General features: G+C 36.8%; 1 protein-coding gene across 1 annotated transcript in view; it reads right to left on the reverse strand.

Moving 5' to 3' along the window:
• PRKAR2B (protein kinase cAMP-dependent type II regulatory subunit beta) overlaps positions 1-13028 on the reverse strand; it is a 73049-nt gene that overhangs the window by 892 nt on the left and 59129 nt on the right. The window contains exons 5-10 of the mRNA XM_056515986.1: positions 5309-5415; positions 3889-4042; positions 2591-2692; positions 1921-1995; positions 1118-1183; positions 842-980 (exon numbers count right to left, since the gene is read on the reverse strand). Coding sequence (XP_056371961.1) covers positions 842-980; positions 1118-1183; positions 1921-1995; positions 2591-2692; positions 3889-4042; positions 5309-5415 — 643 coding nt within the window. The remainder of the gene's footprint in view (positions 1-841; positions 981-1117; positions 1184-1920; positions 1996-2590; positions 2693-3888; positions 4043-5308; positions 5416-13028) is intronic.

Below are 13028 nucleotides of genomic sequence, written 5' to 3' on the forward strand. Positions count from 1 at the left end.
TATACTTCCAACATGCTGGCCAGTAATCTTTTGTCTCCTGAGAAATGTTAAAGATCTCTGCTGTTTGGGAAGTGCCAGAGATCTTTGCTATTCAACCATAATGGAAAATAACACTCGTCCTCACCACTGCCTCTTATTCTTTCCCATCTGTTATACCTTTGATCTCTATTGCCTGATCATCTCTGTGTTTTGAGTTAGGAATTTTTAAAAATAGAGAAACTTTTTGGTTACTGGCTTGGTCATCAAATTATTATGCAGGAATGCCAAATCTATCTTTTTCAGTTTACAGTTTTCCCATAATTAGGAGCTAAACACCATTAAAAGCAATGGATGTGGAGGGCTGTCCATGAGCACAACTCCTACAGTCTTCACTCTTCCCGTGCCTGAGACTACAGTGTAATGGGATGACTAAATTAACAGCTAGTGAAGACAAAAGAATTTGTTAAAAGCTTAAGTCATGGGGATAAAAAGGCACAGGATTTTTAACAGAATTATTTCCTGGGTGAGTCAGTCTTCTGAGAAAAGAAACACCTCACAGAGGTGTTTCTGCAGTGTTAGACATTTATCTGATAGCTGTAAGCAGTTTGCAGCAATACTCTTTATGGTCCTAAAACAGTTTTTACTTCCATACAATCTGAGAAATTTTGGAGAAATTGTGTGTAATAGTATTTATCAATTGTAAGTAATTTTTGCAGATAACACAAGTAGTAATGCACAATAATAGGTGATTACTGAAACAGCCTTAAATCTTATATTCTGGAGAAAGACAGAGTCACAATAAAAACAACCAAATAGATTATGTATAATTTTATATTAGATATAAAACAGTATTTACTAATACCTAAACATTTGACAGTGCCAAGAGCAAATGCAGAAGCAGCTCGGGGTTTGTTAGTTACAAGAGCAAGTTCTCCAAAATACTGTCCTCTTGAGCATCGAGCTATTTCTACTGCTCCATTCTCTTCTAGATCTTGTTTACCCTGAAATATCATAAAAAAGTAAAAAAAGAAAGAGAAAGAAAGAATATTAGAGAAGAGATTTGCCAAACTCAGGATTTCATAAGCAAAGTTAGTGACAATGGTATAAAAAAAGAGGTTGTTGTTTTGGGGATGTTTACCTTCCTTGTCATTATAATCCTTACTTCTCCAGATTCCACAATAAAGAAAGAATCAGCCAAGTCACCCTGCTCAAGAAAAAAATAAAGTGAGTAAAATTTCCCTTTTAGTTTCATGATAATATCAAAATATTTGCAACCAGTGCCTTGAAGCTCCTCTTTTTGATACCTGTTGCAAAAGAAACCACTTTTAATTTGAAAACTGTGTTCTAGACACATAACAATCAAAACATCTATTCAGAACTGACAGCAAGGCCTCTTCTTGAAAAGACAAAGCTGACTGTGCCTTACACAAAAAGCAGAGAAAAACATTGTTGGGGAAGATTTTTAGGATCTTTACTACCATTTATCTCCTTCTGTGTTCCTCCCAGATTATTTCCCTTAGCAAGTTTCCAGTATAAAAATACTCCAGGGGCTATGTGATATCCACTAATTATCCTGGGGCAAGACAATCCCAGTTGCCTATCCTGAAGAGTTCACTTCTGTCTTCTTGAAACGTTGACCATATTTTAACAAGCCAAGGTGAGTGTTCAGTGCTCCTCCTTGGAAGCACACTTACAAAGTTGGAATTTCTAAGTATACTAAAAAAGTTGATTCTTTTATTTATACCAACAAAGAGGGTTGCTCTAGAAAGTATCATAAGTGAAAAATGAGCTTTTGAAACAAAATAACCACCTCTTACATTTAGGGTAAATTGATTTTATGTGAGAAAGAAAAATAGGGTTTAAAAGTATGCATTGTCTATAAATAACATTTTTACTGTTATCTATTATGAAAGAAAAACTAAAACTAGGAAGAAACTGTACCTGAGCAATGATTTGTTCTCCATCTTTGTACACTTTGGTACCAATCACATCAACCACTTTTAAACGCTCAGATACCTTCATTTAAAAAAAGAAAATGTAAGAAATATTTGGTTAACATTTTGATAATATATGTTTAGAAAGCTCTTTCATATTTCTTTCTGTGAATCTTTTCACAGAATAATGTGTCTTTTTTTTCCTGTTTTGATTACCATTAAAAAAGAGCTGCTGAATAGTGTTTCAGAGGGTATATTACAGTTTTAACAGCTATTCTGATAAGCTTCCATTTTTGTTACAGTTCTTCAAAAATTATGTTCAGAAAAGCATGCAAGTAAAAATATATGTAAAAAAGTAGCTGATAAATGAAAGTATTTTTAAATTCCCCAAAACACTGTTTAATTTTGTTGGCTAATACCTAGTAAAACTAAGCTTTGGGAAACTGAAAAATGTTAAATTATTATTAAAAGTTAATTTATGTTTTAAAGTACAATATGGCAAATAATAATTTATTCTAAATTTTTTGAAAAAAATAAAGTGTAATTTTTCTCTGAAACAAAAGTATGCAAACTTCTTTTGTGGAGACACATTGAATGCCAAATTTAAAGTCTTCAACAGCAGAATCTTATCAGGTATCTCTGATACAGCCATTAAAATAATGCAATAGAAATCTTACTTCTAAAGATTTAAGGAATGGCAATGACTCAATGAAACTTTCATACATTCTTCTCTTTTTGGCATTATTTTTTACAATGATTCTCCGGAATGTTACCCTATCCTGTAAACACAAAGAGAAAAAAAGAGTTTATTAACTGAAAATATGTTCTAGAAAATACTTTAGAACTGGCTGTGTATGATCAAATTACCCAATTTTAGTCACCCAGTGTAGCTGTCAACCAAGCTGGCTGGTCTCTCCCTGCTGTCACTTGAGAAAGATTCCTCTAGAGGTCAACCAGGAGCTCCTGAAGCTAACCTGAAAATAGCTATGGAAATCCCTGCAGGGTACATCCTGAGTTCACCTACACAGGGTAGAGTTTACAGCACTGAACACTGAGTGGGTAATTTAGGATATTTAAGAAATCCACAATATTCAAAAATTTCATTTAAAAAGTTTATTCATTACCCTGGGGTCCCATACAATTTGATATGGACTGAAAGAGGCTTTTAGGGTTTTGTAAAAACCAAAATAAATGAGTCTGGGTCATAGGTCACAGTCCATTTTCTGCTGTTTCAGCAGAACAAGACTAACTGCTGCCCTGAACTCCAACTGGACATTCCTTAGGATTTGGCCATGAAAATGAACCAGACAGATGAAAAACTACACATATGGTGTTTTCTTCTCTTTACTGTGTGTGGCTGTGCCCTGGTGCCAGGCAGAGGGAAAATTCACTGTAAGCCTTCAGTGCCACAGGGGGACTTACTGGCCAGCACAACCCCATTTAATTTAGCCATTCTTAGTGTCCTAAACAATCCCAAAAGTCACATGGATTAAGCTGGTGAAAAACCACATTTTATTTCAGTCCTGGGATCAGTCATTAGATCAATATGTATGTCCTGAAGACAATGGCCATCTTAGCTTACTTTGGGGTAAACTAAGTTACTCTTGACAAAGATCCAGGTAGTATAACACTAGTAAATAAAGTCATATTGGAATTTTACTCTGGAAACAAAGGCATTTCCCATCAAGGCATGGAGGAAAAAATTAACATGCAATTATCAGTGGTTTTCAATTTGGGAAATTGCAATTAAAATAAAATAAAACTTTTTTTTTTTTTTTAATCTGTGTTTTACTAAACCTCAGATTTTCATCTGTGGATTCTGGAAAAAGCATTGTGTTGGGATTTCTTAGGATTTCTAGAATTAAACTTTCTGAAATGATAATTTTATTTTTTAAATGCTGATATTGCATGCCAGTGAAAGCTATATAAAATTTTATATTTTTTAAAAATAGCTGAAAAGAAGTACTGTACTTACCAAACCCCAGATGGAACCAGGAGAGGTAGCTATAATTGTAGCTGCTCTGGGTGTATTGTACATTAAGGCCAACTCACCAAAACATCCTCGGTTATCATAGGTTCCAACACACCTTCCAACACCATCACATTTTACATAAATATCATATGTACCTCTGTTAATGAAATATATAAATACAGTGAGTAGAATCCAGACCTGGCCTCTGCTAAGCAGCCTCTCACTATATTTTTTATACCATGAATTCCAAAGATAAAGCATTTGAAATACACATTTGCTTGCTTAAATGGTATTAAATGCCTTGTAAAAACATCTCAATGACCTCTATAAATAATAAAAGTGGTCCCTCTTTAAAAGGAAGGATAGGGTTATTAGTTTTTACATTAACTCAGTTTAAAGACAGAATGGATGTACAGTGATCTATTTATCACAAGAACTTATTAAAAATTAAGAACTTAGAATCTGTTTTGTAATTTCATTTTAACCACACTGAATACAAATGTCAAGTCTTTGCAAAAATTGCTGTGATAGGATCACTGAATTAATTATACAAGTTATTTAATATTTTATATATTTTAAGGTAGTAATTTCTAATGAAACAACAAGATGCAGGAAACAGAAGAAATGTATCTGAAAAGCCACATAAGATCAGGAAATACATATATATGTGTGTGTGTGTGTGTGTGTGTGTGTGTGTATTTTTTCTAATATACTGTGCATTTCTTCTCTCCATTGTTAGTTTAATAACTTTTTTTTTTTTTTGGGAATGCAGTAAAATCTGATGTCTTGTAAAACATGAAGTTGCCAAGTCCATTGAGGCATCATTTTCCTCTGTACTGAATATTTTTATGATGTGCATTGATAAATCATGTGAATGTAATGCAAAAATCTGTGCAGTTATTTCATTGATAAGGGACACAGAGGTGATACCCAGCACCTAAAAACCACAAGGCTGACAGAATATTGTAAAATCCCTGCAGCCTTTTGGACAAACTCATAAGGCTGAAAAATGTTTTCTTTCCAGCACAGAATTGGGACACACTTTTATGATCATCTGATTTAATATTTCAGTTAGAGGGGACTTAAAACAATCATTTTGTTCACCTACCTGACCACTTCAGGGCTGCCCAGAAATGAAGGAATTTTACCAAAAGAATTGTCCCCATGCCCCTTAAACACTGACAGGCTTGGGGCATCAACCTCTAGGAAGCCTTTTCCAGTGTTTAACCACTCATTTGGTAAAGAAATGCTTCCAAATGTCAAATCTGAACCTCTCCTGGCACAGCTTTGAAGTATTCCCATGAGTCCTGTCACTGAATACCATGGGCAAAGCTGTAAGGTAAGTGTTAAACACAAGTTCACAGGACACAGACTTTTCTCAATGCACTTTGGCACAGCACTTGTGCTGCACACAGCAATTCACCTGTCAATGACGTAGAAGTTGTCACCATCATCCCCTTGATCAATTACATGTTCCCCTCCTTCAACCATCTTTTCAAACATTGCATCTAACACCTGAGACATCTGTTCCTGTTGAAAAGAACACAAAGACAAGAAATTATCATCTGCTTCTAAAATTCTGCTCTTTGAATTAACTAACTGGCCAGCTTCCAAAATGCAGATAGAAAATATTCATGCTACAGAAATGTGTGGATCAATAATAGAAAGGCAGTTCTGTTTAGTATTCAGTGTTAGCTTTTCCTTTTCCAGTGTTCAGAGCATAGATTCCCACTTGTCACTGCAAATGATAAAATAAATCTTCTTTGCAACATAAATTGCTCATGACCATGCAAAGACAGAATTTCACCCTTCACACCTGAGTGAAGTTAGACCCTTGAAAAATAAAGCTCCTGTATTCATTATTCTAAATGATGCATTTACCTGATTCTGTCTTTAGAAATTCCTTACAGAAATTAGTTTCAAAATTATTGTGAAGTATTTTGAAAGTCTAAGTTATACAATGCCTGCAAGATGTTGGGCCAGATGTAACCATAAAGGTCTGCAGTGTTTTGGCTGTAAGTAAATGCTGGATTCTTTGGGAAGTAGGAATTTACACATGGCTACAGAACTACTTTGTTGAGAGAGAAATGTTAACAGACTAACAAAATGTGATAATTTGAATTACGACTATCTAATAACAAAAAAAAAATTGTTAGTTTGTCTTATTTGATGTAAATTTGATTATTCACATCTAAAAAAATCCAAATACAGGTCACTGTGGATTAAGAATTCTAAAAAGATAACTTAAAAATTAAAATTTTATTTTTGGTTTATCCTGCAATATGCTGAAAAAGGCTGTAGATACACATTTTGCAGTGGTTCAATTCACAGCATTTCCAGCCACTGAAAGATGGATGGCATTTGCCTTTCCAAAGAACACCAGTCTACTCCTTTAAAGTCTGCAGCCCAGGGACAGAGATAGCCATACAAGATAGCTCAGAATCATTCTCTAGAGATTTCCCTTTCTTTCTTCTGAGGTAGAGATCTACTGTAACTCCCAGTTACACACAATTTTTAGACAGATAAATTAGTTGCAATGAATTCCTTCCTTATGCTGCTGAATTTTTTACTTACTGAAAGCTTTTAAAAATACCAGCAGTACCATGTTATCCAAGCCTTTTTGAAAAATGGAAGTTAAATACAAATTTTCCTTCACAGAGTTGGCTGTGTGTGGGCACAAAGAACAACAGAATGGCAGTACCCATCCTTAGTACAGTTGATCATGGTAAAGTACAGGAAGACATCATGCAGCCCTCCTAGGCCAGCAAAGAATCATTTAACTGTGTCTCTACTTAGTACCTTTATTAGAATAGACAGGTATGTATTTGAAAAAAAGATTAATCATTTCAGGTATCACTGAGAATGTGTTACAGCTCGTTTCAGAAATGAGAAGTGTGAGTGGGATTCATTGGAAGAGACTGAAAATTATGTACAGGAGTTGCCTTTCAGTCCTCTTTATGTAAACAAAAAAAAATTCCTACAGAATCTGCAAAACTGACCTGACATCAGCTTGTCTGAGGCACTTGGAGCAGCACCTTCCCTTCCTCTGGCTTTACATCTGAATTGGCAAAGTGGCTTCCCAACCAACAGCCCTTGTCTGCCTTTTGAAAGCAAGTGAGAACCTACAGAATGCTCCCCACAGGAGGCTAGCGCCATGTTATCATCTAAGTGCAAGCAATGCAAGAAAAAGGTACTATATGTCCATCAAACCCCAGAACTTAAAATACTTCCAAGATACTTTGGGGGAAAAAAAAAAAAAATCAAAAATATGGTTATTTCCTCTAATGGAGGAATAATACATATAATAAAAATCTTTTTTCAGTGCACTTAATCTTGGATTTCTGGTTAAAACATTTTTCCAGTTATAACTATGAATCAAGCTCACCAAACCACAACTTTTCCAGTATGTAAATCTACAATTTTTTAATGCAACAGAGTAGAAGTCACAAATCCAAATCCCTTTTAAAAATGTTTAAAATACTTTAAGATATTTAATACATCTGAGAGCAGTCTATTAATTGCTGAAGCATTTTAAATTTATTTTAACTTCATAAATAAACTGCAACTAATTTAAAGATAAGTGGTCCCTTTTCTAAAATTTTCCACTTTAAATTAAGACAAAGCAGACTGCAATAACCAAACCAGGAATATGGTTTTTGCTTTTACAATGCAAATTACATAACTTGCTTGCCCAGTTTGCTCTAAGTGAATCCTCTGGAATCTCTGACAGAATGAGGTTCAATTTACTGGCACGCTCTGTCGTTATTTTGAAAAGATAAAGATAGGTAATTTTAGAATTAAAAAGCAGATCTGTTTCATAAACAGAATTTATTCTAGTATTTTGTAAAGTGCTGCAGTCTAAATGCTTTTCTTCCTTAAAGCACTTCTACATTCAAAAATACATGTAAAATGAAAACAGGATGGGGGGGCTAATTGGGACTGACTAGCCTGTAGTTCCCTGGGTCTTTTTAATTTCCTTTTTTAAAAATGGGGGTTATGTTTCCCCTTTTCAAATCACTGGACAGCCATGATTTCTGAAATAAGATGGGTTCCCTCAAGACCCAGGGATGTAACTTGTCAGGTCCCGTGGATTTATGCTCTTTCACTTTCCATAGACATTCCTGAACCCAGATGGGGTCACTGTACAATGGCTCTTCATTCTGCCCATCCCTGCTTTCACCTTCTGCAACTTGGGCAGTGTGGCTGCAGCACTTGCTGGTGAAAACTGAGGCAAAAAAGTTGTAGAGTACCTGAGCCATGTCCTGGGTAACCATGTCTCCTGTACCCTTCCTGAGAGGACCCACATTTTTCCTAGTCTGTTTTTCATCACTGCCATACCTAAAGAAGCTTTTTCTGTTACCCTGGATGCTGTGTTGTCCCTCTTACAGACGTTGGGAGTGGCTGAAGTGCCCCATGAGGATGAGGAACTGCTCCAATCTGTCTGCAGAGGATCTCATGCTCAGTTTTCCTGGTTGGGCAGCTGTAGCTGTCCCTGCCCTCTCTTTAATCCTGACCCAAAGGCTCCCTGCCAGCTCCTCATCCATCCCCAGTGCACTCCAGCTGGTCACTGACACAGAGGACAATACCACCTACTTGTCTCCTCTTCCTGTCCTTCCTAAAGATCCTGTGTGTTTCCATCTCAGTGGGGTCATAGGAATTGTCCCACCATGCTCCTGTCATGCCAATAAGACCTGCATTATTAAGGTGTGTCCAAGCCTGTTGCATTGACATTCCATATGGGAAATGCACAGAATTTTGTGCATGTTTAGGATTGCTTACAAAAGACCTGATGAGATTTAGAAGAAAAAAGCCCCAGACAGGAATGATAACTGATTTACCAAGGACACCCCCCTGACACACTGTGTGATTCCATCCCTCTTGCCAGATCAAGTGAAAAACTACAATTAAACTCTTACAACTCTCCTCTTACAGACTTTGTACCACAAAGTACTGTCCTCCAAATGCATGTTGCTTTGTTTGATAATTGTATGTTAACCTCAATTTCTCTTAAGTCAACAAAACAAACACATGGCAATCACATCTCAACAAAATTTCTTGACAAAAATTAGAAAATGGATATTAAGTATAATTAAAATGAGATTTTATTTGGTATACATCTCACACAGATTAAAAATCTAGTCACTTGTATGTCCTTGCAAGACAGCTTTTAGTCAAGAGAGCTGGTGGACCATGGCATGTCCTTTCCAGATAAAAAAAGGATCTTTTAACTGTCAAACTAGCAAATGCTTTGCTACTGCTGTGCCAGGTATGCCTCTCCTTAATATCAGTTTATAAATCTACTGTGAGCTATTTTGTTAAAGGAAAAAGGATGAAGTTCTGCTTTCCAAACTCAAACACTGGGGTTTCCAAGGAGCATCAATGTTTAAACAGCTGATATAAATGTTTGTTGTTTGATAAAATGCTACCTGAATCAATGAAGGCACATAGATAAAATGCAAAGTAGGAAGTGATCATCACTGGCAGTCATGACAATGACAAATGTACAAAGTAACTTCTGAAATTTTTCCTTCCTGACTTTTAGGAAATGTATAGAGATAGAAGGCATAGCAACATTTTAAAAATTAAAATGTGGCATCTAACAGCAGACTGAGACAATCCTAATCTGGCATTTGTCAGGAGCTGGTAAAATCCAGCTATCATGATGTCTCTAAAGTAAGGGATGCTATGTTGGGATTATATATGCTTGGGAATCCCACAAAAGGATGAGTGTGCTGCTGGAGAGCTCCCCAGTAGACAGAAAATCTCAGTTAATTTCCTTTATAGATCCAAGCCATTCCTGCACAGTACAGAAGAATTCCTTGCACTTTAGCAAAATACTTTAACCTTTTTCCACAGTCACATGCTAAATTAGTACTTTGCCTCTCAAATATCATGCACATGCCCATCAGCCAGGCTCAGGAACACATTTCATACTTTGTAACTACCCCAGGTGTCACAGCTACAATTCTTTTCAATACCTCCAGGGATGGTGACCCAAACATTTTCCTGAGCAGTCTCTTCCAATGCTTGGCAACATTTTCAGTGAAGAAATTTTTCCTAATATCCAATCTGAACCTCCCTTGGGTCAATTTGTGGCCATTTCCTCTGGTCCTGTTACCTGGGAGAAGAGACTGACCACAACCTGTGACCTGGCCACAACCTCCTGCCAGGCAGCTGTAGAGTGACAAGGTCCCCCCTGAGCCTCCTTTTCTCCAAGCTGAACAATCCCAGATCTCCCAGCTGCTCCTCAAAGGACTTGTGCTCCAGACCCTTCCCCAGCTCTGCTGCCCTTCCCTGGAAGGGCACCTCAATGTCATCACCTTTGTGTCATCTGAGAGGGCAGAGTATTAATATGTTCAGTCATTTTGGGCTCTGTTATATATATTATACACACATTTTATAGATGCATTAATGTATACTTATGTATGTATGGGGGAGTAGGGTGTATATTTCCAGTAATTGCTCCAAAATCTGTAGTTCTAATGCTTCACCAAAATTCTTAAGAACCTAAGAACAGCATGAGAATCTTCTGTTAGTGGTTTCAAGGAATGATTAGGCCTTAAGTATAAGTTCATAGAACAGTTACATTATGTTCTCTTTCATCTTCCTTCAAGTTAATCAATTCTAATTGATTAATCAATATTTGTGCTCTCTTATAGTAATTCTCCAGGTACATAAGTGGCAAAATGCCCAGAAATTGCTCTTGCATATTTGTGAACAACATGTATAATTTATTACTTTTTAGACAAGGGTCAAGACCTATTTTATATATTCTGTACAAGCATTAGCAGGGCAAAGCTCTCCAAAATTAAACTCCTCTGAAACGGAATAGATGATCTAACACTGCTTGTGAATTTTTGCCAAAGAAAGGATTTTTTTTTTAAGACTTTAAGTGCAAGGGCACAGCTCAGCTTTGATGGTACCAGCCCCTTGAGCCAGCCCCTTGCTCTGATAAAAGGTTCATCAGTTTTTTAACTGCTGCCCTGTGGGCTATAATTTCCAAACTAAATAGCCTCTTGTTAATCAACCCAGCACATTTTCCTCATAAGAGACAAAACCAAGAGAACAACTCTGAATTGTATTGTAAAAAGGAAGTGCAGAAGGCTTCCTTGGCCAGTAGATGAGCTGCTGCTGCTATTTTTCCTGGTGATGAAACAGTTGTTAGGCTGAGCAGAGAGGAATGTCAGTGATAGCAACTTCAGGCTTATCCTCTGTAAGGGTTGAAGACATTTGGTCATCATCTGGTTTTCTCCTTGCTGGCTCACACAAAGTGAAAGTGGAAGGAAAGAGAGCAGTTCAGAGCCCACTGTAGTGACCTCCAGCCCCTGGAGCACGAAGGAGGATGTCTGGTAACACTTTGGTAATGCTTTGTGTGTGCAGGCAGAGTAACCAGCCTGGAACATCATGGCAATCCTGTAAAACAGTAATATTACAGTTTCTGGCAATGGGGAAGCAGGCAACTGAGAACAATAAACAATGCTGTAAGAGGAAGAGGTTTTCCTGGGAAGAAGAACAGGAAGAGATGTGTTAGAAGAGGAATGAGTTCATCTAATATAGCATGGGAACATCTGATTGGCCTGTCTCCTGATTCTTTCCTGATCTGGTCCTCTGAAAAGTAACCAAGTACCTCTGCAAAACCTCTTTCCTTCATCTTGTTGCAAATGCATGTTTCAATTCATATTCTTCTTTTGAAGTAATTTTTCCAAAACTGTAACACTCCAGGTAAAACTGATATTGAAAGACAGCAATTAGATGACAAATGATTTAGTCCCCAGAAAGGGAAAAAATTGCTGAAGTGTCAATTCTTTAAAAGTATTTTTTATTTACGGGAGCTAACTAAGGAATACATTGATGAACTCACATTCACTGACCCGTCACATCCTCATCAATCTACAAAGTTAAAGAAAGTTTCCATAAAATTCAAGTAACTTCACAGACTTTAGACTATGAGAGTTGGCCTTTAAAACACAAGAATGTTGCTTAGGAAAATGTATGAGAACTGGTGTTTTTTTAACATTATTATATTTTTAATCACAGACAATATATGAAATATTGATATTTATAAATACATATGTGCAAATTTACCTGATAGTCAAAACCTACTATAGTTAAACAAAGGCTCAAGACAGTGTTGTGTATAGCAAGCCCTAAGTTGTTTCAAAGTCTGAAGGTTATCTTTTTCTCCTCTCTTTTAGCCTTACATTCAAGTGGTTCTGCTGGGTTTTAACTTTATGTGATGACTCTGGTCATTTCAAATGGCCTCTTTAATTAAAATGCTGAGCAGAGAACTACAAATCACTTCCAACTACTGCAACTTCTCCTTCAGCTTTAGTGATAGCCTTATCTTGTCCTTCCATTCAAATTAAAATACAGTGTGTGAGGGTGGGATAAAGTGTTAAAAAAAGGTGGACTTCACTGAGCATCATGTACTGAATGAAGACATGTTATTCTGTATTTGAAAATGGTATTTGACACCCTCTAAAAGGCCATGGTGGGGGGGAGCCCATTAAGCCCTTTACATTTCCTGTTCCCCTCTGACCTTTGAAATGGTGACTTTCATACAAAGAACTTCAGCAGAAAAAAGCTGAAGTTCAATACAGGGAAAAGAACAACCAAAAAACACAACAGTGGGAGCAGGAGATGCTATCAATACAAAGCTTGACTTTTGTTCCAGACACTTGAGCTTTAGCAGCAGAAGATACCATCTCTCTTCAAAATGAATAAGGTTTTTGCTAATACACTCTTTAAACTGCAGCATCTATCATGGAGAGGCAGAGGTGAGGAAGAGAGCTGGCACAGGAATATTTAATTACTGCAACTACAGTGACAGAGCCCTTGAGTCCCTGCTCAGAAGCAGAACAAGAAGGAGGAGTGGGAGAAGTTCCCCAGGGACTACAGATCCTGGCTCCACAGAAGGAACAAGCCAGACTTAAGAAGGCTACATTTTAATAGCTTTGCTCTCTTCAGAGCTCAGTAGTTTTCCAGTATCTTTTATGAATAAAAATATTGTAATGAAAAACTCCTTTACCAAAATTATCTTATTCAACTTTTCAGAATGCTGCCTGTAAGTGGAGGAAGGGTTCTTAATCCACTGGACAACCTGAGCAAAAGGGGGTGAACAAGACTTGGGAGATCCCAGAGTG

This window comes from Oenanthe melanoleuca, chromosome 1A, assembly GCF_029582105.1.
Source record: "Oenanthe melanoleuca isolate GR-GAL-2019-014 chromosome 1A, OMel1.0, whole genome shotgun sequence".
In the NCBI taxonomy this organism is placed as follows: domain Eukaryota; kingdom Metazoa; phylum Chordata; class Aves; order Passeriformes; family Muscicapidae; genus Oenanthe; species Oenanthe melanoleuca.